Source organism: Cynocephalus volans, chromosome 8 (assembly GCF_027409185.1).
Source record: "Cynocephalus volans isolate mCynVol1 chromosome 8, mCynVol1.pri, whole genome shotgun sequence".
Taxonomy (NCBI): domain Eukaryota; kingdom Metazoa; phylum Chordata; class Mammalia; order Dermoptera; family Cynocephalidae; genus Cynocephalus; species Cynocephalus volans.
Window position 1 is genome coordinate 4,399,338 of NC_084467.1, and position 27,087 is coordinate 4,426,424.

At 44.5% G+C, this 27,087-nt stretch overlaps 1 protein-coding gene across 1 annotated transcript in view; it reads right to left on the bottom strand.

The window, feature by feature from the left end:
* The window catches only part of NPHP4 (nephrocystin 4), a 126,044-nt gene that overhangs the window by 61,038 nt on the left and 37,919 nt on the right, over nt 1-27,087 (bottom strand). The window contains exons 8-11 of the mRNA XM_063104717.1: nt 24,497-24,678; nt 23,621-23,747; nt 8,341-8,523; nt 1,921-2,059 (exon numbers count right to left, since the gene is read on the bottom strand). Of these exons, the coding sequence (XP_062960787.1) occupies nt 1,921-2,059; nt 8,341-8,523; nt 23,621-23,747; nt 24,497-24,678 (631 nt within the window). The remainder of the gene's footprint in view (nt 1-1,920; nt 2,060-8,340; nt 8,524-23,620; nt 23,748-24,496; nt 24,679-27,087) is intronic.

The following is a 27,087-nucleotide window of genomic DNA, read 5'->3' on the forward strand; positions in this document are numbered from 1 at the left end:
AACTACAACATAATCTAAACACCTGAAAATTCCTTTCCAGAAAAGGTAATTATATTCTTCCATTAAAGGTAGCTATATAGGTCCATTCTCTAAAGAAATTATCTATTCAGGTATTTCTACAAACACAGGTGAACTATGTTTATTGCATATTATTATAGTTCTTTTAAGTAACTTAATCAAAAATCAGAGCAATTATGTTTATATTTAATCACAAAATATACCTATTTTATAACCTAGGATCCAATCTTCCTTTCATATTTATGTTCTTAGAGGTTGATATTTGCTTTATTTTTAAAATGTAACTATGAATATATGTCAAAGAAGGAAAGATACTAGATTGTAAGCAGAGGATGGGCGAGAAATAGATTTGACCCTTTGTTTAGTATTTTTAAACTTGAGTCCTAAGTCTTCAATGCATTCAGCTTTCTCAAATAAAATTGGCAATTTATTCTAAACTGACTCTGACAGAAAATACATGCCTACCACCCACCACTGCGAGGGTTCCAGCAGACATTCTGGCAATACCTCAAGTACAGGGGGTGCTGTACATTTCGGTACCACTTACATAAGATGGATTATTAATGCATACATTGGTAATAAAAAGAAATACCGAGAACAATCTGGAAAGCAGAAAATTCAAAAACTGAAAGAACAAAATGATCAAAACCATCAAATGTACTGCCTCTATGAAGAAGAAAAATATCTAATGATATGGTTTGTCTCTAAGCAATCAACCATCAAGTTTTGGTACCTGAAAATCTGTAGGCAACTCAGAAAACCCTGGAAGACCATGAAAATGGAGGTCAACATACCAAGTTCTAGGCCACAGAAATAAGAATGCTGCAGTCACCAATTGTAATTCGATTAAATTCAACAAGACTAGTTTCCATAAACTAGAATCACAACTCATAAAGAAAATCACTCCCAAGTGAAAGAATCACCAGCACCTTTGTGCCAGGACTCACACTGAGAAGAGAAGGCAAGTCCTCCCTGGACACCGGCACCTACCAGCTAGAGGAAAGCCATCGGGAGGACAGGGAACACGAAGCTTCCCTCTACCAGCTTACACATTTGTTCATTCCTGATCCTTCCATGTAGAACCAGCAAAGAGAATAACGACCTGTGATCTCGGGGTCCTAGAACCTTCTTTGACTAGCGAGATCTCCAGACGCCTAGTGCCAAGGATCTACTCACTCAGGGTGGACTTTTGGAACACTCCCTTTCAACTTCTGCCCCTCACTTCATTATAGATGAAATTCTCCATCAGGACACGGGTCTAAACTAAGAGGCCCTGAACACAGGGTACTGGCCACAGCAGAAGACACTGAGCCAACCAAATACTACTGACAACTGGCAGTAGCTTTTTAACCATCTAAATGCACGCAGCTTTGTCACCACCCACAAGGCAAGGACTATACCTCTGCTGGTAGCCCTGGCTGCTTGCAGCCAATTATTACTCCCTTTCTAAAGAAAGCCACATACTGAGATAGACTCTCAGCCCCCAAGGACAGTGCTTCAAGGTGAGAAGACAGCTACATTAACAGTGCGAACAGAGCTGGCAGGCAGTCCTGGCTTTCAGGCAGCCTCTCATCCTCAGCCCCAGGCTTGCAGGACACCTACATAAAGTGCCCTTTTAGGCGTTAGTGACAGAACCCCCCACAGATGCTTGGCCGGGGAGCTGTCAAGTAACTGAGATGAGTGGCTGAAGCACAGGTGACAAATGCGGGGCCACACTTTGTCACTGTCCAATTCTACACCTCCATACCAAGCAAAATCCCAACTAACTGGTTCAAATTAAAGCAATCTGTGGCAATTATCTTAAGAGTGTGGTGACTACTATACTGGACTAAGTACTCTTGCCGGGGAACAGATGGAAGTCGTGCTGTGTGCCTGTAAAGTCAGCTCTGTGGGAACACTTACTTGATGGGGACGTGGGTGGCTTCCTGGAGGGCCTCCGCTCTGCTCCGGTGCTGCTGGCATGCTCTGTGGGTATGTCCTGGTGTTCTTCGGAGCTCAGGGAGAACTGGAACTGGACCGTTCCTGACTCCACCTGCTTCACCTGGGATTGAGCACAACGAGAACAATGATGGCCTCTCCCATTGTCAGCAGTCCTGTCACAATGATTCAACCAGGAACAACACGCCCGGCCCCAGAACAGAGTCTAAGTAAAATCAAAGACTTCTGAAGCCACATGTTCTTAGATTATAGTCAAGTAATTTTCTGAGCAGAAAACAACTGGTTATGGCATTAAAATCCCACAGGACCATATTATCACAGAATGACTATTACCCAACTAGAAATTAAAAATACAGGTTGAGTGTCCTTTACCTGAAATGCTTGGAACCAGAAGTGTTTCAAATTTCAGATGTTTTCAGAATTTGGAATATTTGCATTATATCCAGTGAGCATTTCCTTTGAGCGTCGTGTGGACACTCAAAAAAGTTTCTGATTTGGGAGCATTTCAGGTTTCAGATTCTTGGATGAGGGATGCTCAACCTGTATATCTCCAGTTTTGAATGTGTTTTTTTTAAATTAAACTACATAAAACTGACTTTTTAAATTTTAGTTCTATGGGTTTTAACACACATGTAGATTCACGTAACCAGCATCACAATCAGAATACAGACCAGCTCCATAAACCCAAACACTCCCTTGAGCTGCCCCTTGTAGTCATATCTTGCCCCCTCTAACCCCAGCAATCACTGATCCCTTCCCCAGCACTACAGTTCGGTCTTTTGGAGAATGTGACGTAAATGCAATCACGTGATATAAAGCTTTTGAGACTGGCTTCTTTCATTCAACGTAATGCTGATGACATCCATCCAAATTGTAGCATTTGCCTGTACATCAGCAGGTCACTCCTGTTTATTACTGAGCAGCATTCTGTTGCATGGATGTACCATGGTTTATTTAGCCATTCACACATTTAAGAACATTTGGGTTGTCTGCAGTTTGGATGATTATAAATAGAGCTGTTATATACTCCATGTACAGACTTCTGTGTGAACACACATTTTCACTCCTCCAAGAGTAGGCCTGCTGGGTCATATGGTATGTATGTATCAAATTTTATAAGAAACTTCGAAACTGTGATTTATTTCTGGACTTTTATTCTGTTCCATCAATCTCTGTGCCAATCTCTTCACCAATAGCACTCTGTATTGATTATCGTAGCTTTTCCAGTCTTACTACAGGTTCATCAATTTTGTTAATCTCTTCAAAGACTCAGTTTTTTGTTTCATTGGTTTTTCTCTATTTTTTAATCTATTGTTTTTTCTGTTTTCAATTTCATTGGTTCCTGCTCTTTATTACTGACTTTCCTCTTCTTGCTTTAGGTTCATTTTGCTCTTCTTTTTCCAATTTCTAAAAGCAAGTCAGATTATTGACTTAAGATCTTTTTTTGTCCTAATATAAGCATTTAATGCTACAAATTTTTTAAAATTTGATATGTTGTATTTCCATTTTTTTCAGTTCAAAATATCATCTACTTTCTCGTGAGGCTTCCTCTTTGACTTATGGATTATTTAGAAATACATCGTTCAATTTCCAACTGTTGGGAAATTTTTATGTTATCTTTGTTATTAATTTCTAGTTTAATTTCCTTATGATCAGAGAATATACCTTCTATAATTTCAATTTTTAAAAAATTACTAAAGCTTGTTTTATGACCCAGCATACTGTCTATCTTGGTGAATGTTCATGTACACTGGAAAAAATGTGTATTCTGCTGCTGTTGGGTCAAGTATTCTACATGTGTCATTTAGATCCAGTTGGTTGATAGTGATGTTCAGTTCTTCTGTATCCTTGGCAATTTTCTATCTATTTATTCTAAGTTTACTTAGAGAGGAGTATTGATGTCTCCAACTATAACTGTGGATTTGTCTATTTCTCCTTTTGGTTCTATCAGTTTTGCTTCATGTATTTTGAAGCTTTATACTAGATGCAAAAACTTTGGATTGTTATGTCTCTTGGTGATGACCCTTTTATCATAAGTAATATCGCTCTTAATTCCTGGAAATTTCCTTTGCTCTGAAGTCTACATTGTCTGATATTAATACAGACACTCCAGTTTTCTTTTAGTGTTTTCCTAGAATATTTTCCATTCTTTTATACTTATAACCCACATCATTATATTTAAAGTATATTTCTTATAGACAGTATATATTTGGACCTTATTTTCCATTCAGCCTGATAATCTGTCTTTATATTGGTGTTCTTAGACTATTCACATTTAATGTAATTACTGGTATGTTTAGATTATGGACTACCATTTTATTATTATTTGTTCCCTCTGATATTTTATTCCTATTTCCCCTTTCCTGCCATCTTCTAAACAATTCCATTTTATCTACCCATTGGGTTTTTAACCATCTCTTTGTATTTTATATTTAGTGATTGCTGTGAGGATTTAAAATATAAATACAGTCACGTACCACGTAATGATGTTTTGGTTAACAACAAACTGCATATACAATGGTGGTCCCACAGATTATAATGGCTAAACCATATAGCCTCGGTGTGTAATAAACTGTACCATCTAGGTTCACGTATTACTTCAAGTGGAATGCACAGTACCTGTCAACATACAGTCCCTTTACCACCCCTCCTTTTCTTATAATGTCTTATGTACTGCATCTACATAGCTTGAAAATCTACCAGAAACTAGTTGGATTTTTGCTTCAACCATCCAACATACTTTAAAGAACTCAAGAAAATATGAATACTGTATTATATTTATCATTCTGTTATTTCTTCGTTCCTGATGTTCCAAATTTCCATCTGGTATCATTTCCCTTACATGTGAAGAAATTCCTTTAGCAATTCTTTTTAAAAATGTCTGTTGCCAATGAATTCTCTTAGTTTGAGTTCATCTGAGAACATTTTATTTCACCTTTGTTCCTGTATCATTTTTGCTGGATATAGAATTCTGGGTTCTGGGGTCTTTCTGGTAGTACTTTTAAAATGTTGTCCCTTTTTCCTTCTGGCCTCTATGGTTTCTGATGAGGAATCCAGAGTCACTCAAATTATTGTTTGCTGTAAGTAATGCATCATTTTTCTATGGCTGTTTTCAAGATTTTTTTCTGTGTCTTTGATTTTCAGCAGTTTGACTATGATGTGTCTGGTATGGATTTTTTGGCAATTATCTCTAGGGTTCTCTAAACTTCTTGATCTGTAGGTTTACGTCTTTTGGCAAATTGGGGTAGTTTTCAGTCATTATTTCTTCAAATAGTTTTTCCTGTGACATACTCTTTCTCCTCTGCTGGGACTCTGATGGCACAGGGGTCAGCCTTTTGGTATAATTACCCCACAGGTCAAGGCCAAGGCTTTGTCCAATGTCTTACAACCATTTTCCTGTCTTGTTCAGGGTGGAAAAATTCTACTGATTTGTCTTCAAGTTCACTGACTCTTCTGTAATCTTCATTCTGCTATTAGGCCATCTAGTAATTTTTTTATTTTGGTTATTTTACTCTTCAGTTCTAAAATTTTGATTCTTCCTCATATTTTCTGTCTCTTTACTGAGACCTTCTATCTTTCCATTTGTTTCAAAGGGGTTTGCTTTTATTTACTAGAGCATTTTTATAATGGCTCGTTTAAATTCTTTGATAATTCCAACATTTGTGTCATCTCAGTGTTGGTGTCTGTTAAATGTCTTTTCCCTACAAGTGGAGATTTTCCAGGTTCTTCATATGATAATTAATTTAGATCATATCATGGGCATTTTGAACATTACAAAACTCTGAGTCTTACTTAAATCCTATGAAGAACGTTGAGAAATTTTGGTTTAGGCAGGAACCAGCACCATTGGGTTCAGGCCACAGTTTCTGACCAGTCTCGTGTGGGCTGTGGTTCCAATGCCAGCCCTATTTTCGAAGCCTGGGCAGTGCTCCTGGATCTCCCCTGCATGTGCTCCCCCAGTGGGAGACCCTGGGACTTGGTGGTAGCCTATCCCACAGTTCAATTCTCAAAGTGTTTGATATGCTACCTAGGGTCAGACCCACACCTGTGTGGCTTGGGGGCGCACCCAAGGTCTCGTGAACAACTTTACAAGGGCGATTCACTAGCTTCTCCCTCAGTGATCTCGCTGGTACATTCCAGTTCCCTGAAGAGCCCCTTTCAATTTTCTGACTGCCCTGCTGTGCTGCACACTTTCTGCGATGGTGCCTGAATCCAGGGCCAAGCAGTGGGAGGACAGAGTGCTCTAAAAAGAGGCAGGAGCGTGTAAAAGAGCTAAAGTTCTTATCTATCATCATGGAAAGTCAGTATATAATGTCTAAAATCAATAAATTAAGAAACAGCAGTAGATTCATATTATTTAGAAAACAGGTAAATACCATAAGTCACAGCTAAAAGTGGAAAGTGGCTGCCTATGGAAACAAATATTTTTATAAGGGGTGACTATTCACTCAAAGGAAAAAGATAGGAGTTGTCTAAAGAAAGAAAGATAATCATGATACATTACTTCATTTCACAGTAAATAACAATGTAATAATCATTAATGATATAAACCCTAAAATCTACTTAGCCAAAAATTATAGAATTTTTATAATATTTTTATTTTTCTTTGATTAACATCAGCCACTCCTACCCAACCATAAATTCTATGGGATCAGGGATGTTTTTCTTATGGTACATGTAGGTGCTCAATGAAAATGCATTGAATGAATGAATGAGATAAAGAACTAACTGGTATGGGGGCAGAGACAAGGCATTCCTAGGTTTCCATCCAGTCTGATTTGATAGGTGCCGGCACCATTATGTGAGAAATACAGGAAGAAGCAGAGGAGTGCTTTTACAGTACGGGAGAGTGAATCGAGCTTGTGACCAGTTTTAGTTCACTGTTTTTGTTAATGATATCTGTTTAGAGCAGTGGTCCTCAACCAGGGGCAATTTTTCTCCCAGGAGACATTTGGCAATATCCACAGACTTTCTGGGCTGTCACAATTTGGGGGGTGCTCCTGGCATCTGGTGGGTGTAGGCAGGGATGCTGCTACACACCTCCAGTGCACAGGACGCCCCACAGCACAGGATTATCCGGCACAACGTGTCAATAGTGCTGAGGTAGAGAAATCATGATTTAGAAGTGGTGTCCCTTGTGAAAAATGGCAGTATTTGATACGTTTGTGTCCTTGACATAGTAAAACCTTCAAAACACTCATGCCCCAATATAGCTTACACTTTAAAAAGCAAAGGAAATGTAATGTTGATAAACCTAAAAGTAAATAGAATATTTATTTACATACATACCCAGACTGGGGATGGGGGTGGGGGGGAGAAAGAGGAAGAGTGAGAGAGAATGGTAATGGCTTCGGGGTTTCTAATGGCAATTTTATAATAAGGACTCAAACGAGACTGTGTAGAAATGCAGCAAAATATGGTCCCATGACGAGGGACATTCCTTGTAATAAGAAAAGCTGCAACAATCAGCTGTTCCCTTATCCAAATCATAAATAACACTGAAAAGGATAGTCGTCACTAGAGTCAGCACAGAGGTGACATACTGAAATGGCAGGTACAGCCCCTTTCCCTTAGAAAAATGAGACAACTGAGCACACTCAAAGGCTCCTGTTTGCACCGCTGACACAGGCGTATTTTAGGAGGTTGAGCAGAAGAACTAAACAGCACACCCAACAGCACGCACTCAGAGTCAGGGTGCACCCCAGACACCGTCAGGGAAGTGGTCTCACGCCATGTCTGTGGCACCCAGGTCACTACTAATGATCCTCCAAGGCCAACGATGGGACCAGGGGGAGGACAGGGATGTGACCCCTCGCACACGCACTTCAGCCTACCCTCCCCTACCTTCATTTGCTTTCTGTATTAGGGTTCAGAGAACATTTCATTTCAGAATAGTTTTTTTAAAACCTGAGAATCTCTGCTAAGGATCTACCCCTCTGTACTCAGCTGAGAGAGCCATGGTCCAGCAGGAATTAGTGACAAGTCACAAGGACAAGCCAGGGCTGGAAGCCAGACCAACTGGCTGCCACCACTGCACTCATCCTGCTAGGAAACCCACTAGCAAAGGTCACGAGCCCCATCCTCCTCCAATGCACCAAACGTACGTAGCCAGAAGTGGGTCTCATTGCAAAGTGTACAAATCAGAGTCACAGATCCACCAAGCCACCTCAGGAGATCAACAGGTGAACAAGGGTGATATAAGACCCAAAACTGGCCTCACTGAGTTTATATCTGACTGAAACTCAGTAATCATATTTATCTTAAGGGCATAACCAGCAACTGACATCTGCCAACACATTTGTCAACTTCTAGTTCTGAAAATGCGTGAACTTGCTAGAAGCTCACCAGAGAAGTGTCATATGTAAGGAGTATCTATCGACGTACCTCTTCAGAGCTCATGCTGGCTGAGGGCACTTTATAGACCAGCCGGTGAAAGGGGTTGAGCTGGATCCCGCCCTGCAGAGGCAAGGTCACCCTCCCAGGACCAGCTCCCAGCGAGGGGTTCCAAGCGGCCCAGCGGACTGTGTGCATACACGCCAAGCTGGACAAAGATGTGGCTGAAGTTGCCTAGGGTGAAAACAGAGGGATGGGTGTGTGAGTCATCACAGGAGCCACCTGCAAGGGAAATCCATAGCACTCTCACCATGAAATTCAACCAGAGCACAGCACGACAAAGGGCAGGGACCGTCAGCTCCATTTCACAAGAGAAGAAACTGAGGCAGGAGGGGACAAGGCATCCCCGGTGCAAACAGCCTCCGTTCTGAGACTCTCTAACCCACCCAGGGCCCCTGTGCACCCACACGAGTCTTCTCTTCCAGCTCAAGGCAGCAATGCCTTCCCTCCTGAAGAGCAACACTGTTTTTACTCATCTGTTCCCAGAAGTTTCTTTCTGCAGGTTTGTAAACACTCTGTACCTTGCCAACATCTACTCAAAGGCATTAGGAAAATATCAGAAACAGCACTTTGTATTGGTGATAAGAAACTTTGCAAAATAATGAAGAATGCACATGTTTATTCAACTTAGGGTTATTAGCATGTATTTTCTTCAGTGAAGTTTCAGCTTAAAATGGTGTATTTCATATGTGTAACTGTACATGAAAATGGGACATCGATCAGGACAAATTTTATGCACTGCTCCTTCGTTCTTCTCTGTCACTGGTCAAATGAAAGGAATGAGGACACCACAAAAATGCTTGGGTTAGCAGCCACATGTAAAGAAAGTCATTCTCATAAACACGGTTTTAGGGCTTGACTCAGCAAAGTGTTCTAAAGTTACCACTTTCATCCATTTATTTAAAAAGTAGGAAAAACAATGCTAAACTCTGTGTCTTTGTCAGGTACTGAAATCCCCACTCAGCCTGGGCAATGAAACTTGCAGTTTACCATCTCACAGAAGAGGACTTCAGAGATGACCAGCTCCAGCCAAGGCCCCAAACAACAGAATCTGCAGGCCCCTCGGGAGGTGGGGCACACTGACATCACCGGGAAGGCTGATACTCAGCCAGAGGCACACAGGGTACAGGCAGCGCTGGGTCAGCCTGGAAACCCAGGGCAGAGCTCTTTCCTCTCCCAAGAGCACAGCTGCATGGACCTAAGTGAGGTGCGCAGAGTCCTGCCTCCACCTCAGAGACTGAGACAGCCCAGGGGAAGGGCAGCAGCCAGGCTCGGAGGCCATGTGCAGAGAAGAAGCCACCCAGGGCGGGGGTGGCAGATGGAGCATGAGCCCAGCATTCCACTTCCCAGTGCTCTCCTGTGGGCAACAGAGACAGCCGCGCCCTTCAAGGACGAGGAAAGCAAAAGAATGGGGTGGCTCCTCACTGCCCCTGGGCAGTAGGCTTGGGGCTCCAGGGCTCACCTATGGGAGCCAAGGGGGTCCCCAGATGAAACAAGGCCCGTCCCTGTTAACTGCCATCTGAGAGCACAAACTCCAGCAGCCTGGAAGCAGGGGCCTCCCGCTCCTGACAAGAAACAGAAGCCCATGTCCTGCCGGGGATGAGTAGAGAATACGATCCACCAGGAAAGGATATGCCAAGGGGACTCGCCAACTTGAGCTGCACCGAAGCCAGTGAGGACGGCAAGCGGTGGTGGCTGGGGGTCCCAATGGACCTTGCATATTTGGCTGGACACAGAGGAGTGGCCATGCCACTGTCACTGCCCAGACGGACTGCAGTCACATCCAAGGCAGATCCCCATGCACGCACACACATGCACACACACACAAAAAAAACACACAATAGGCCTCTGGCTGGAATGATGCAGACAGCTCCATGGTCTGCTGGGTTAAAGCATAGCCAAGGTCACACATGAGCAGATCCAAATACAGAAAAGGAAACAGTCCTTGTTTCCTCCAAGCCAGTCTCTTCCAGACTGTTCCTTGCTGGATGATACTCCATCCCATTATACCCTTTATATCCATGTGGGAAAAGTCCAGAATCAGCATCTAATTTTTTTTTTTTTTTTTTTTTTTAAAGATGACCGGTAAGGGGATCTTAACCCTTGACTTGGTGTTGTCAGCACCACGCTCAGCCAGTGAGCGAACCGGCCATCCGTATATGGGATCCGAACCCGGGGCCTTGGTGTTATCAGCACTGCACTCTCCCGAGTGAGCCACGGGCCGGCCCATCAGCATCTAATTTTAAATTAACCTTTCCTCCCATCATCGCTGGACCTCAAATGCCCACTTCAGCAGGACCCAGACTGATCCTTCCCACAGCTAAACCGTAGATCACAGCTCAGGATCCTGCCACATTCCCACCCCTGTCCAGGGTAAGCAGGGATCTGGGTTCCTGGCAATTCAATAAGAAAAACCCACATGCTGGAAGTACAAGCAAAGAATCGGAAGAGTAAGAAACGGAAGCACGTGGCCCTGTGCCACGCTTCCAATGTGTGTCAAACACAAGAACAACAGCTGCTTCCTCCCCAGCCGGTTAGCTGGATGGATGACAGGTTGTAAAACAGCACTGAGCAGCTAGAGCACAGCAAAGGAAAGTCGATTATAAACCCATGGCTCCTTAAAAATAAAATCACTATAAATGTACTAGGAAAACTGGTCACTAAAAAACTGTAGGGACTCAACAACGTCTAGACTACTTCTGTAAGCAGTCCTCTCCTATAAAATACAGAAGCTTATTACAGGATCAAAATAAAATGAAATAAATTATGTATCCAATTTTTCATGCTACTTGTGCAACTCTTTCTGGTTTAATTTGTCAAATTAGGTGATTCCAATATCTAATTTTCCAATTTCACAGTTCTTTTTGGTTTCTGGGTTCTCAATCGATATAAATCTCTTCTGTGAACTCTCAGTTACATAAATATCCATTTTTCCTCACCTTTGTCTTTACAGCTCTAACAAACAGGAATAGTCAAGTGAGTCATCGATCACTCCTTCTGAGACCTCAGGAGATAATCAGGGCCTAGTGGCAGTCCAGCTGCCATTCATTGGCTTCCACTCTCTTACAACCAGCCCTCAGAGAACGTCCCCAAACCTGCTGGCTCTAAGGAGAAGGTCAAGTGCATCCGAGCACGTGGGCAGAGCAAAAGCAGTTATTTCGTCAGCTCCTCCTATTAGCGAATTCCAGCAGTTGACATTAGATCAGCTACTTTATAATTTCTTATTCTGCCAAATTTGCCAAATTTGCATTTGAATTCATGCAAACTGAAAAAAAAAAAGCCCAAAATATACTGAATTATTCCCATTTAGACTTGTAACTAAAATAGCAAACAATATACAAAAGGCCAAAGGAATACACCTGAATTATGAGCCAGGTTTTGTCTTGGCACAGAAGTCACCAGGCAAAGCCACAAACAGAAAACAGACACCTGAGCTTTGGAAATGCTACAAACCAGAGTCCCTGTGGAGGCTGCAATGGTAGCCTACAAAAAGATACATCCCCATCCCAATCCCTAGAACCTGTGACTGTGGCTTATTTGAAACAAGGGCCTTTGCAGATATAATTAAGTACTGTGAGATGAGATCATCCTTGATTGTCCAGGTTGGCTCTAAACGCACTGGCAAGAACAGGGCAGAGAAAAACTAGAGACAGAGGGGGAGACACAGGGAAGACGGCCATGTGACAACAGAGGCGGGGAATGAAGGGATGCAGCCACAAGCCAAGGGTTGCCAGAAGCCACCAAAATGAGCAAGAGGCAAGGAGGCTCCTGCCCCAGAGCCTCTGGAGGAACACAGCCCACCAACACCTGGACTGCGGCTCAGCAGAATGGATTTTGGATCCGTGGCCTCCAGAATTGTGACAGAATAAATTTCTGTTGCTTTAAACCACCAAGTTTTGTGATATTGATACGGCAGCCACCCCAGGAAACTGATATAGTTCCCTGATGGCTTCTGTCCTCAGATTAAGGTGAACTCACTTGGAGGAACGTCATGTTATTTCATGAGCTTCATTTTCCTTAGATTTTCAGTGAGACCTTTTACTCCTGCCTGGGTCACCACACCACTGACTCAGGACACTGTTCTACTGGGACCGTCAGCCCCAGGGACTGAGAATTCATAGGGAGGTCCCAGTACACCCTGTCTGGACAATGGGAGGGGGTCCCACCCAAGCTGCACATGCTCCACTGCTCATAAGTCCATTTCTTGAGACAAAATCTTCGATGGATGTGACCACATTTGGGCACTTGGCCAAACACAAATTTTAAAAAGACAAACTCTTGCATCAAAACATCTCTGAATATTCCCCATAGCACACAAATAAATCACAGAGAAAAGAAGGGGCAGCTGAAAGAAGCAAAAAAGAGAAAAAAATTAGGTAAGATCATTGTGGAGGCCTAAGATCACTGTGGAGAATCAGGCTCGGACCCTGCCTGGGAACAAGCAAGTTTCCGCTCACACAGTGTGAGGCCACCGCAGCAGTCAGGGCTGGCCAACACAGGTGCCCTTCACTATGTGCGTCAGCTCACAGAACCGCCAGCACGCCCTGTGTGATGACAACCACCTAGGAGCCGGTACCAACAGAGCTATCGACGGCACACAGTAGGGGCCTGAGGACCGACCCAGGCAACACGAGCCAAGGGCATCTTAGGAGGTGGAGCCAGGTGTCCACCACCTGCACGATGGGCTGGGCGCACAGGAGCGTTCTGGGAACTCCGACAGCAGCACAGTCCAAGGTTCCTTTCAGATGACCTGTTTTCGAGCATTCTCCTCAGAGGACTAACTCTGGGTCCTTGGCTGCTGAGGCGAACTTTGCAAGGCCAGAGAGACTGAAGCCCACACAGTGCAGAGTGACAGGGAGCAGGGGGCCACAGCTATGTCGTCCCCTCTCCTTCCCTGTTGAGGAGCAGGGGGCCCAGGTACCACACCCTGGGCACAGCCACTGCCACTTCTCCAGCGGAGGCTTGCACACCGGATGCCAGCCTGAAGTCATTCCTTCCATAAAAGGGATCAATTATATGCCAAACCTTGTCCAAATTAGACGTACAGCGAACTTGGCAGCTGCTGTAGGCTAATTTCCCTCACACATTCACGGTGGAAAAGGAAGCCTAACAACATGTAATTAAAGTCATTTAATCTGCCCAAAGAACACAGTATATGCGGTGTCATTTAAAGCACAGTAATTATTTAATAGGCAATATTTTCAGTTCATTCTACTGAGTAATTATTTTTAAGTACATACATGAGCAATGAAAAACAGTGGGGGATGGTTTTAAAGACATAACCTAGTATAACTCTTCATACTGGCTAACGGTTCACAAAACTTTGGCCCCCTGTGCAAAACAGGAGTCAACCTGACAATGACTGAAAGAAGAAACAGCGAGTCTGCCACAGTTTGGAGACGGGGCCAGCATGCAGCCTCCTGCCCTTTGGAGACTGAGTGCGTGGGCACCGTGGGGCCTCTGCTTCTGCCTCCCCTGAGAACCTGCCCTGCCCTGGTTCAGGTTTGAGCCCAGCATCGATTCCCATGGGCACACTCCTTCCCTGAGACCCGGCTCAGGGTGGCATCCCCAGCTCAGCCACAGAGTAGGCAATAGGGAACTCCACCCCTGGTGCCAACGACTACTCTGGGGAAGGGGCTCATGTGACCCGGTCTCAAGCTCTCCATGAGATGGCACTTCCATGAGCTGGGACCCAGGGACATGGGAGAAGGAAGCTCTCCTTCACTCAGGGTCACCAGCTAGGAACGAAGTTAGCCGAAGTGTCCACAGCCACACCCCTACCCCAACTCCAGGGCACAGGGGAGAGAAGCAGACAACAAGGAAGGAAGAAAGGCTAACACAGGGAACACACATGAAACGGACAGAGGACAAAAGCTTCTCCCCCTAGGACAGACAGTTCACGGAGAGGACTCAAAAGGCACCAGACATAAAAGAAAAAGTTGGCCTGCTGGACTAGAAATAAGAATCTGTCCTCATCAAAAGACAGTGTTACCACTGGCAGTACTGTGCTTTGAATGTGTCCCACAAAAAGCATGTGTTAGAAACTTAATCCCCAGAGCAAAAGTGCAGGGAGGTGGGGCCTAATGAGAGGAGATTAGGCCATGCGGGCCCTGCCCTCAATAATGGATTAAAGCCATTAACATGGGAGTGGGTTCTTGATAAAAGTATGAGTTTGGCCCCCTTTGGTTTCTCTCTCAACATGAATTCTCCTAAAATTGAAGAGAGAACAAACATCAAATTTACACTGAAGCTTGGGTGGAAGAATGATGAAATCACTGATGCTTTATGAAAAGTTTATGGGGACAATGCCCCAAGATATCAGCAGTTTACAAACAGATAACTTGGTTTAAAGAAGGGACAAGATGATGTTGAAGGTGAAGCCCACAGTGGCAGACCACCTATGTCAATTTGCAAGGAAAAATTAATCTTGTTCATGCCCTAATTGACCAGGACTGACAACAGCAGAAACAACAGCCAATACCACAGACATCTCAGTTAGTTCAGCTTACACAATGCTCCCTGAAAAATTAAAGTTGAACAAACTTTTCACTCGATGGGTGCCAAAACTATTGCAGCCAGATCAGCTGCAGATGACAGCAGAGCTTTCAATGGAAATTTTAAACAAGTGGGATCAAGATCCTGAATCATTTCTTTGAAGAACTGTAACAGGAGATGACACACGGCTTTACCAGTATGATCCTGAAGACAAGGTACATTCAAAGCCATGGCTACCAAGAGGTGGAAATGGTCCAGTCAAAGCAAAAGCAGACAGGTCGGGGACAAAGGTCATGGTGACAGTTTTTTGGGATGCTCAAGGCATTTCGCTTCTTGTCTTTCTGCAGGGCCAAAGAATGATATCATCTGCTTATATGAGTGTTTTGAGAAAGTTAGCCAAAGATTTAGCAGAAAAACACCTAGGAAAGCTTCACAAGAGAGTCCTTCACCACAGCAACGCTCCTGCTCATTCCTCTCATCAAACAATTTTGCAAGAGTTTCAATGTGAAATCACCAGGCATCCACCTTACAGTCCTGACTTGGCTCCTTCTGACTTCTTTTGTTTCCTAATCTTTAAAAAAATCTTTAAAGATTTTTTTCTTTAGTTAATAATATAAAAAAGACTGCATTGACAGGGTTAAATTCCCAGGACCCTCAGTTCTTTAGGGATGGACTAAATGGCTGATATCGTCACTTACAAAAGTGTCTTGAATTTGGTGGAGCTTATGTTGAGAAAAAAAGCTTATATTTCTTATTCTTATCTTTTAATTCCATTTTTCCACAAACTTTTTCAAGTCCCCTCGTATTAGCGTTCTATATTCAAAATAGAAAACTAAATAAGTACAGACGGGATGGGAAAGATAAAACTGAAAGCAAACAGAAACTGAAGGCCCCAGCCGTAGTCCTAATGAATGAAGTCACCACGCTATGGAGGGAACAGGCCTTGTGAAAACACTGCTGGACTACACCTCTCAGTCTCAGGGTGCAGAGAGGCTGCGAACGAATCCTGAATGCTGTCTGGTAGGTTTTTGTGTTGCGGTGGTGTAGACGGAGCAGTTTTTATCTTAGATGTCTTTTAGGACTGAACAAATGAGTCAGTGCGTGAACGGTGCTGGGAGCCAAGTTCTCTCTGTGGAAGGAGAGAGGTACCAAGGGAAGGAGAAGCACAGGAGGGGCCTGCAGGGACAGGCCAGCCAGAACTCAAGTTCTGAGCAGTGTGTATGTACATGGATGCATGCACATGTGTGTGTTTAAGCACAAGTATGTAGGTATACATACCTACATACATGTGTGTGCATGTATATATGTAGCTCTGTGTTTACGTAAGATTTCCTAGCTCTATCTGCTGAAAGGGCTTAGAAGCAAAGCCACACCTAGCACCCAGATCTTGATTTCTAACACATTCCCCTTTAAAAAGAATCAGAGCTTAACCAAGGAAGTCTGAGAAACTGTCACACCCTAGAGGAGCCTAGGGAGACAGGATGATGGAATGCCACATGGCATCCTAGATGGAATCTTAGGACAGAAAAAGGGCATTAGGTGAGGAAACCTCAATAAGTTATGAACTTCAGTTAATAATAATATATCATACTGGTTCATTAGTTATGACCAATGTACTATACTAGTGATGTTAACACTAGGGGAAACTGGATGTGAGGTATATGGGAACTCTCTCTGCTTTACAATTTTTCTGTAAATCTAAAACTGTTTTAAAATAAAAAGTTTAATTTTAAAAAGGCAGGTCATGGGCAACCACGGCTCCTCACAGCAGTGGCTGGACCAGGGAAGAGGCACACGTGTACACACGTGCACAGTTACACATAAATGGGCACACATACACACAGACACAGCAAAGGAGACAGGGAGGACACATGAGCACAAAGGTAAATACCACAATGGGGCAAATGTTGACAACCAATGAGTCTGGGTCAAGAGTAAACCCGCATTCTCTGTATTTCTGCAAATTATCTGTAAGTTTGAAATTATTTCCAAATAAAAAGCTTTTAAAGAAATAAAATAAAGCCCTACTATGCCATTTTTTTTACAAGTACAATGTTAAGAAAATAATAAGGCAAGCCACAGACTGTGAAAAAATATCCAGAATACACATATCTGACACAAGACTTGCGTCCAAAACACATAAAAGAAACCCATACCTACCCAATAAGAAAAAGACAAACAATCCAGCACAAAAATGGGCAAAACAGTGGGATGGCTGCTTCACAAAGGAAGACTGTGAATGGTCACCAAACACAGGACTAAATGTGGAAAGGGGCAGGAGGGACCTGCAGAAATGGTAGAGAAGTTCCGTGTCTTGATACAGTGGTGGTTACACCAGTGTATACGTGACCCAAAACTCACAGAACGCATGCTCAGCTCTGTGTAGGTCATGTGTGTAAATTTTACTTCAAGAAAAAAACAAAAACATCATTTGAGCCCCTCAAATTCCTGACAGCAGACTCCTCCTCGACTTGCCAGCTATGAGAACTGACTTGGGTCGGGTTTCTTTTTCTAGTAACCATAAGAACCCCAACCCGACCTGGAAGAGTAAAAAGACAGATGCCGCTGAGTGCAAAGGTGACTTATATCCTAACCTGCTGAGCAGTTACCAAATTAAAGACGGAACAGGACAAGGCCTCCAGATCGTTCCCTGGAGCTGTAGGAGGTACTGGAATCAACTAAAGGCAAGACATCTTCAGCTATTCCCAAAGTGAAGGCCTAAAGAGCTTTTGAATAAGGGGATCAATTACAGAGTCACCGTTACCTGTGACAGTTCTCTGGCTAAAAATCTTATCTCTAAGAGAAATAAAAAAGAGGAATTCCAGCTCCAGGTTTAACCAAAGACTTGTAAAGTCTACAAAGCAGAAAGAACCACACACAAGTGAGGCAGGGTTGTCACCTTCTCAGACTTCCTTTGGGCCTGGGCTGGAAGTCCTCTCCTAGTTCTTCGGAAGCAGGCGGCACCCGGGGCAGCACTGCTGGGCTTGCAGCCAGCCAGGGGGAAGGTGGGTTGTGGCGCTGAGGACCTACAGTAAGAGATGTTGGAGTCAGCACACCCTGCAATCTGGGGCCAAAACCAAAACATAACGAAGACCCAGTTCCTAAGGCTTTGAACCTAGCGGAATTGAGCTAAACCAAAGACGTGATGGAGACCAAGAAAACCTTACTATGAAACGTCAGAATACCACTGAGTTAATTGTACAGTTTCACATCATTTCACGTTATGTGAATTTCAGCCTAAAAAAAAAAAAGAAATTTTCTTAAAAAGACAAGTCATGAAAGAATTTTTAAGAAGTGAGTCAATATCCTAAAACCATAAAAGAAGCCCAACATTCAGGAAAAAATGGAAGATTCAACACAAGACTATCCCTTCCTCAGCAACCTCAAGTGCAGACTGTTCACATTTGCCTATGCAGACAATTCAAAACTCAGCAGGCCCTGCCTGCTCTGGGGAGACCTCACCAGCGAAGCCTCTGGCTGCAGCAGACCGCCATCCACGTGCACGGTGACCTGGCTGGGACATGTGCCGTGCTCCAGGGACAGGGTCTGGATTATCTTGAAAGATTTCAAGAAAACCCTCAAGACATCCATATTCCAAGTTTTAGAAAATCTAAATTTATATAATTTTCAGAATAAATCCAGGCCATGATACTTATGCTCCAAATACAGAATATTTAAAGTATGCAGCACTGCTGTATCCTAGGTCCCTAGACCAGCCCCTTGTACATGGTAAACGCTCAAATTCTTGTTAAACCAACTTGATTTTTCACAGAATATCAGTCAATACATAAACAACAAATTAGTATGACTTTAACTCCGAGATTTGAGGAGGTGGTCATTTTGTCATGTGACCCACAAAAGGACTGTTTTTACCCCTGAAAGCCCCAGAGGGATGGACACTTACTCTGACATAAAAATGCAACAAGACACTGGGTCTGGCTATTTTTGCAGCCTCACTACAGCTCACGCTCATGTTGCGAGGAGTCTGCTTTCTCGTTCCTTCAGTCAGCACACATGCACAGAGCCCACACTTGCAGGCTTACAGCATTTCAAAAGAGGTAGTGCCTTGGCCTTGGCGATCTAAGGAAGTCTGCACTGTCCCCAAAATTCTGGAAGGGAAGTGGTCTGGACAGGAGGAATTACTTCCTGGGCTCTTCACGGATAACACAAAGATAAATTACAACGAAAGGGTTTTAGTTGCTTTGGCTAACAAAAAAATGCAAAAATTTAATGACAGATTAAAAATAACGGGTGTGTCTTCTGAAAACTTTTTTTTCTAGTTTTTTTGTTTTTCTTTTTTTGGTGGCTGACCAGTGCCAGGATCCAAACCTTTGACCTTGGTGTTATAACACCATGCTGTAACCAACTGAGCTAACCAGCCAGCCCTCTAGTCAGTTTTTAACGTCTACAAAATACTCAGGGCCAAAAAAATTCACATGGACTCAGGCAGTTGAGTGAAAATTGTGGAATATGGTGAAAATATGTATTCCCTGTCTCCTGGCACACAACTCCTAAAATCCTTAGAATCTCCAAAGTGCCATCTTTTCATATGCTAATCATTTGCCCTGTAGCTAGCTGTGGCCCCTAGGTAGCTTCAGGATGGGAGCTGGTCACAGGAAAGACCAAGGCAAGACTTTCAGTCCCACCCCCCAACCTCCTGGGAAGGGAGAGGGACTGAAGATTAAGTTGATCCCAAATGGCCAGGGATTTAATCAATCATGCCTACATAATGGAGCTTCTATAAAAACTCAAGGGCTCCTCAGCTGAACTCATGGAGGTGCCTGGAGGGTGGTGTGCCCAGGGAGGGCATGGAAGCTCCACACCCCTACCCCATACTCGCCCCATCCATCACTTCATCTGTATCCTTTGTAACAACCTTTATAATAAGCCAGTAAATGTAAGAGTTTCCCCAAGTTCTGTGAGCTCAAGCATACTAATCGAACCCAAGGAGGGGGCTGTGGGATCCCTGATTTATAGCTGGTCAGAAGTTCCAGAAGCCTAAGCTTGCAACAGGCATCTGAAGGGGGTGGGGGGAGTACTCCTGGGGACTGAGCCCTCGCCCTGTGGGATCTGACACTGTCTCCAGGTAGCTGGTGTCAGAACTGAATTGAATTAGAGGACACCCAGCTGGTGTCTGCTGCAGACCTGCTTGCTTGCTATTGGACTCCACACATTAAGTCACAGGAGTCAGAGTTGCTCTTTGGTGTTGATGCGTGTTAAAGAGTCCAGGAAACACATTTTACTTCGGTTTATGCCTTTCCTGCTCGCCCAAATTGGATACAGTACTTAGCCAGTTTTCTCATTAGCCTGGATGGTCTCCCACCCACCTGGATAGGCCATTTAAAGACGAATCCTTCTACAAAGGGCCTCAGGAGACCGCAGCTTTCAGCTCCTGCTCTGAAGCATGAAGCGAACTTAAGCAATCGCCGGAAGCCTGGAGCATTTTGGTTCTTCAAGTGTGAGGAATAAAGGAACACGATGTGATGGGTGCAGAGGCCACTGTGAAGACAGATCACAGTGTCAAGGTCACGCCAGGACTCCTTCCTCAAGGGAGAAGACACAGGCTGCCCAGCTCATGCAGGAAGACCTCGCTCGGGAGTCATTTTCCAGAGAAAGGTACACTGTTTTGGTTTGTCGTTTCTGATTCAGTAAAATACTTGAGATGTACACCCAGGTTGACGGGATACTTGATGACACTGAAATTTATTTCAGTTTTTCAGTGTGATCGTGGCTCTCGTGGTGATGTTGTTAAGCCCTGTCTTTTGGAGAGCCATAGTGAACTACTTCAAAATGAGATGAGACAACATGAGGTCTGGAGCTCACTCTAAAGAACCTGGGTAGAATGGGGACAGGGAGAAGGGACGAGGCTAGACTGGCTGGGAGTCAACCCAGCTGTATCTGGTGATGGGCGCGTGAGTTCATCACACACTCCTCTCGACCTTCCATCATGCTCCAAATTTTCCATAATAAAAAAGTTGTAAAAAAAAAGAAATGTATACGCTAAAATGTTTACAGATGAAATAAAATGACGCCTGAAATTTGCTTCAAAATCATTCAAAACGGGTGTGGGAAAGGATATGGATGGAGCAAGTTATCCACTAAATTGAAAACTGCTGAAGCTACATGGGTTCATATTACTATCCAGTCCGCTTTTGTTTATGCTTGAGATCTCCATCCCATAAAGTCTTAAGGAAGAAGGAAACTTGCGCCTGAATGCATAAGTACATTTGAGAAGACCTCATCCCCACTGAAGCTCACTAGCTCTGCAATGGACTGCTAAAGGGAGACAGGACACGCTGACATGGGCCACGTCCCTCCTGGGGCCACGCCTAAGCCTGCAGCAGAGGCCCTGGGCTTGTGTCCCCACCATTGCACAGACCCACTAGACGGAAGGAACAATAGGCCACGCCAGCACCCACGCGGCACTGTTGGTCTCCCCTCCAACATCCACATCTGCTCATGCTGGGAATGCTCGATTCAGGCCTCACCCACTGAGAGCTCAGCGTTTTTCAATGTCCCACAGGACATATAATTTGTGTGGAAAACATTCCATACACTGGGACATTTCCTTTCCAGACTACACTGAAGAAAGTACACCTGATGATGGTAAAATGGAATCCAATGTTCCGTGTCATGATCGACCTCCACATCAGAAAGAACTGATGAGCTATTACATAGCCACACTCCAAAAGCTCCACAAAGCAGCAACATACGGCAACCACCTGCCATTGCAAGCATTTCAGTGAATAGTTAAAGATAATAAAACAACACATAAGACACCTCGGTTTCAGCACACAGTCTCCATAATCACAAGTAAATTGTAGTTAACATTCTACAGAGGACACTGTGAGTAAGGCGTCTAATTGTGAGTCAGGCATCTACAGTGGCAGGCAGGGAGCTCCCACCAAGGCACCAGGCCCATGCTGCTCCTCCCGCCACCCCCAGGCACCCATAGGCCATCACTCCCAGCCCCAGAAGCTCCAGGCCTCAGGGAGCCACGTCCCAGTCCAGGATGCCCCGATTCCACCCACCCAGGAGTGCTCACACACAGTTGCACTTTAGCTGAAACTTCTGATAATAAAGAAAAGCAAAACTGGGAAAAACAGTTTCATTAAAATGACTGTGACCATGGATTAGGCTACAAGGATACCTACTACCTCTAGACTTTTTTCACCTAATTAGGACTCTGGATTATACAGACCTGACATGTGGACACTGGGGAGGTCAGTGCTGCCAGAGATCAGAACAAGAAATGGCAGCTATGTTCCAACACCCAAGACTGTCCTCGATGCGTCACATTCTTCCATACGCTATGCCCAGAACCACAGCAGGCCAGATCACCACGGGAGATGTCTTTAGAGCCTTCTTCTATTTTTTAATTTACTTGTTAAGTTGAATAGCTTTTTCAAACAGAAAACTGAATCTTAAGTATAGCATGATTTAGGTTTTCCAAAGAATCTGTATCAATGATGCAGATGATGTCTATACGTTATATTTCTTCCACCTGAATCTATACATTTTTACTCTTAGTTATGATATAGGTACATATAAAGTTCCATGTGAAAAGCCATTTATCACTTATGCATATTCAAGCTTTACCACACTTGCTATCATATGAAAAATACATTAAAATGACCTCATTTTTCAAAATAATCATGAATTTGATAATTATGAACTTAATGCTATTATGATACATTAAACTTATAGAACTATTAATTACTATCAGCCAGCACAATGTACTGATGATACTATGAAATATACGTTTATTTGGTCCTTGTCCCATTTCCTGGCATACAACTCCAAAAATACCTGCAATCTCCAAAGTGCTGTCTTTTTGTATGTTAATGAGTTGTCTGATGGCTGGCAGCCCGTAGAGAGCTTCATGATGCGGGCTGGTCACAGGAAAGACCAAGGCAGGATTAGAGTGTTGGGACTTCAGCCCACCCACAACCTCCAGGGACAGGAGAGGGGCTGAAGGTTAAATTGGTCAGTGGCCAGTCATTTACTCAGTCATGCTTAAGTAATAACGTTTCCATTAAAACCAAAAAACTGGGTTTGAAGAGCTTCCAGACAGCTGAACACGTGGAGATTCCTGGAGGGTGCTGCCTGGGGAGGGCATGGAAGCTCCACGTCCCTTCCCCACATCTCACCCCATATATCTCTTCATCTGTATCCTTTGTAATATCCTTTATAATAAACTGGTAAATGTAAGTAAACAGTATCCCTGAGTTCTGTGAGCTGCTCAGTGAAAGTCAAACCCGAGGAGAGGGTTGTGGGAACCCCAATTTAAAGCCAGTGGGTCGGAAGCACAAGCAAAGCAACCCGGGTTTTGAGATCATCATAGGAAGTGGGGGACAGTCTTGAGGACTGAGCCCTTAAGGTGTTGCTATCTCCTGGCAGACAGTGTCAGAACTGACCTGAATTAGAGGACACCCAACCAGTGTCCATGCAGAATTGATTGCTTGCTTGATTGAGGAAAATCCCCCACATATCTGGTATCAGAAGTGTGTTGTGAGAGTATAGCAGGAGAAACTGAGTTTGTTTTTTTCCTATAGTCTCAGGACTATGGCCATAAAGATGTGACATGATTATAACAAAGCTATTATTAGGAAGAAGTGTTTTCTAGAATCATATCCCATACTTTTTATCCACATTGCTAATAACAATTACACTGCTTTTAATGGGAAAAAAAAAAATGTGAATGCCAACCGTGCTTATCCTAACCACCCAGAGCCCATCACCAGATGAAACCTGAACACACAATGATTGTTCTTACGTTGCCGTCCACTCCTGAAGGACTGTTAAACACATACTCCAGCTGAAAGACGATTGCGAACGCCGGGTGCTTCACCATCTCAGGGAGGCGCAGGCGGCTCCTCAAAACTAGAGCCTGGTTTCCAGAGCTGGGCCAAAAACACAAGCCAGAGGCAGGTTAGAGTGTCCGTGCGCCCTGCCCTGCACCCACCTCCACCACTGTTAGTGACAGCTAAGGGGGGCCTAGGGCAGGCTGATGTGAGGAGTCTACCATGCATTGCTGCCGAGCTCTTCCACGTGGTGTGGCCCCCCAGGTAATTCCTTAAACCATTGCTTTTTATAAGTGTCACAATCAACACCTTTTCCAAATTACCAGAGCCTGCCTGCAGGAGGGTGGAATTACAGCCACATAACCAGGAAGCAGCACAAAGAGCAAGGCTCCTTCCGCAGGGCTGGGCCTGCTGCAGAAGACAGCTGGCCTCTGCCCACTATCACAAGAGAGAAGAGAGGCCTGACGCCTCACAACGACAACTGTGGCATCTGATTTGGGAAGCACTCGTCTGCACAGAGAGGCCGTCTGGTCTCCAGCACATAGGAAACCACAGAGGATACATCTGGAAGAAGCATGCGGGGGTCTCCACAGCTGCAAGCATCCCTAATGCTAACTCCAAAACTGTCACAGCACTGAAATGGGCTTTTCCCAGCCTTACACATCTGACGTTTGTTCCTAAAGGGTACAACTTAGCAAGAGGAAAGGAAAACTACGGGGAGGAACCTCCATGTGGGCAAGTCCACACCTGATGCCAAGAGCCACCTCATTCCACTGTGATTCCTCCTATGGGACCACCCAGCCCTCTCAACTCCATGTGGGTGAGACTCAGAACCCTGTGAAAAATACCTGGTCTTCGAAGAGGAGCCCACTTTCCTGCTGAAGCTGGCTGAGCGCGTCAAGGCCACGTCCATCTCAGGCACCAGAACGACGACCTGCGGCCTCTGCACGAAGCCCAGACCATTGTGCACGCCCACGTGCAGGCGCCGCTCCAGGATCTCCAGGGCGCCACTGTCCAGTACACCGCCCCCCTGGAACAGGTACAGGGCAGAGGGGATGAGCCTGGCACCAGCAAAGAAACCACCACAGAAGTTGCAGGCATTTGCAGATCAGATGACACTCAGTCAGAATGAATCCACACAGAGGACACATCACCCAGTCATGACCATAGCTTCAGGGCATTTCCTAGGTGGCACTGGCTCTCCAACACAGCATGATCTACTCAATGCAGCACACCCCGCAGATGCCTCCATGGCCAAACCCTCGCACCAGCTTTCCAAGAGTGAGCTACAACTCTCAGGGTGAGCAACTCATCACCAGAGACCTCAACTCCTTCAACAAGACTCAGGCCTCCAAGGTCTAGGAGCCCACCTCCCCTGAGTGGAGGGGACACAATAACAGAGAGGTGCCCGGAGGCAGAGCAGGTCAAGAGTCAGCTCTGTCCACCCAGGGACTAGAGACTTGGGGCACAAGTGGGGGCAGGAAGAGGTAGCAGGCCTACACAGTAAGCACAAACCAATAAAAAGGGAATCTGCCCCAAACTGGTCACTGGATATTAAACTATCTCATCTTAACCAAAAATGTACAGGTGCTCTAACAAATGAACAGGGATATTCCTCCAGGCTGTTAAGGTTTATTAAATTATGAGATCTTTGCAAAATTTTCAATTCTCTTCCACTGTCCATTAATCAAGCTGAACAAACTTAGGTTCATCCTATTAGTCTTTGGATAATGAAACTAAAACCATGGAGATAACTGAGTATCTGCAAGTTGAATAGAAACAAAAACACAAAGGTGGTAAAAACACAAATGATTTTTATGGGAATGTACAAACTTCAACAATGATACTCTTAAAACATCTCTAGTCTCACACAATCCACTCTGAAAATAAGAAAACAGCAGAAACTAAACCAAGAAAATGGACGTTGTTATTTCGGTGCTATTCTCTGCCTTGTGTTTGTATTTCAAATAAGACCATATTACATGGAACTACATTTTCAACAGTGGGCAGAGAGCAAAAAAGTCCAGCTCATTCACATACATTTGTAACCAATAACTTGCTAACTTCATAGACTACTAGAATTCTGACTACTGACGGAATCATCCATTCTCACAACTAAATGATATAGCCCTACTATGCGCCCAACACCTTCAATGCACATCCCATGTAGTGATGAACAAAACAAAGTCCTGTGCTTGTGACACGAACATTCACCACAGGGGATGGGTGATGACCCATGGACAGATTGAGAAAGCCAGGTGCTCCCAGGGGCCGCCCAGAGCAGGTAGGCAAGACCTGAGGCCTTAAAGGGACCACGCAAAGTTATGCAAGAAGAACGTCCAGGAACTCCCCACTCAAAGGCCCTTGGCAGGGACAAGCATGAGCCATGACCACCAATGCAGGGATGAGCACAAGCCCACAGCCACCAAGGCCCACATAGCAGGGAAGCAGCCCGGGGAGCCACCCGGAGTAAGACCAAGTCACACGTGGCCTGAACATAAGGGCAGTGAGAAGCTGGCAGAAGGTTTCCAACAGAGAAGAAAAATGACTGGATTTATGTTTTTAAAAGACCACTTTGACTACTGAATGAGAAAAAAAAAAAGATATTCTCTGGACTTCCAAGTGAACATGGCAGACTGGCATGTCCTCAGACAATTTCCTTCCCCCAACTCCTAATGAGCAAAAACAACAAAAGCAGCAAAAATCATCCACAGCCACCAATCGAGGAAGGTGGCATGACAACAGCACAGCCTTCAAGACGTGGGCACCAAGACCAGACACAAAACCTGGGCCCTTCGCTCCGAGGGGAGGCAGGTGGGGTTCCATGCCTGAGCTACTGCTGCAAAATCTGGGAATTCCACCAAAATCCCTATGGTAGATGACTCGTTCGTGGCGCCAAGTCATGCCTCTCTGAAGATACACCCTTTACCCTGTAACTCGAAGTCCCCTACCTCTCTAACTGGACTTGGCCAGGGATTTGTAAATTTAATGCAAAAGGAGGCTTGAGAAAGTCTGTGCCTTTCTGACTCCCCTCTCAGTCCTCTACCTCTGTGAGAATGAGCCCAGACTAGCTGCTGGAGAATGAGGCACCCAAGGGAGCCCAGGCCATCCTAGACCAGCCAGCCCCCAGCTGACCCACCAGCTAACTACAGACATGTGAGTATTTTTCTAGAAAGTCCCTTTTACTTCCTGTTCAAGATTCTACTAAGTCAGAGCCAGGATGCACACAAAAAAATGTTCACAGCAAAGTCACAGTGGCCCCAAACTGAAAACAGTCCAGAAGTGCATCAACATTAGAATGGGCAAAAAAATCACAGTGCACGCACACAGTGGAGTACTAGACAGCACAGAACGTGGGCAGACAGAGCTATGCCAACTGTGAAAACAAATCTTACAGGAGCACGGTGTTAAGCAAAAGAAACAAAACTTAGAAGAAAAA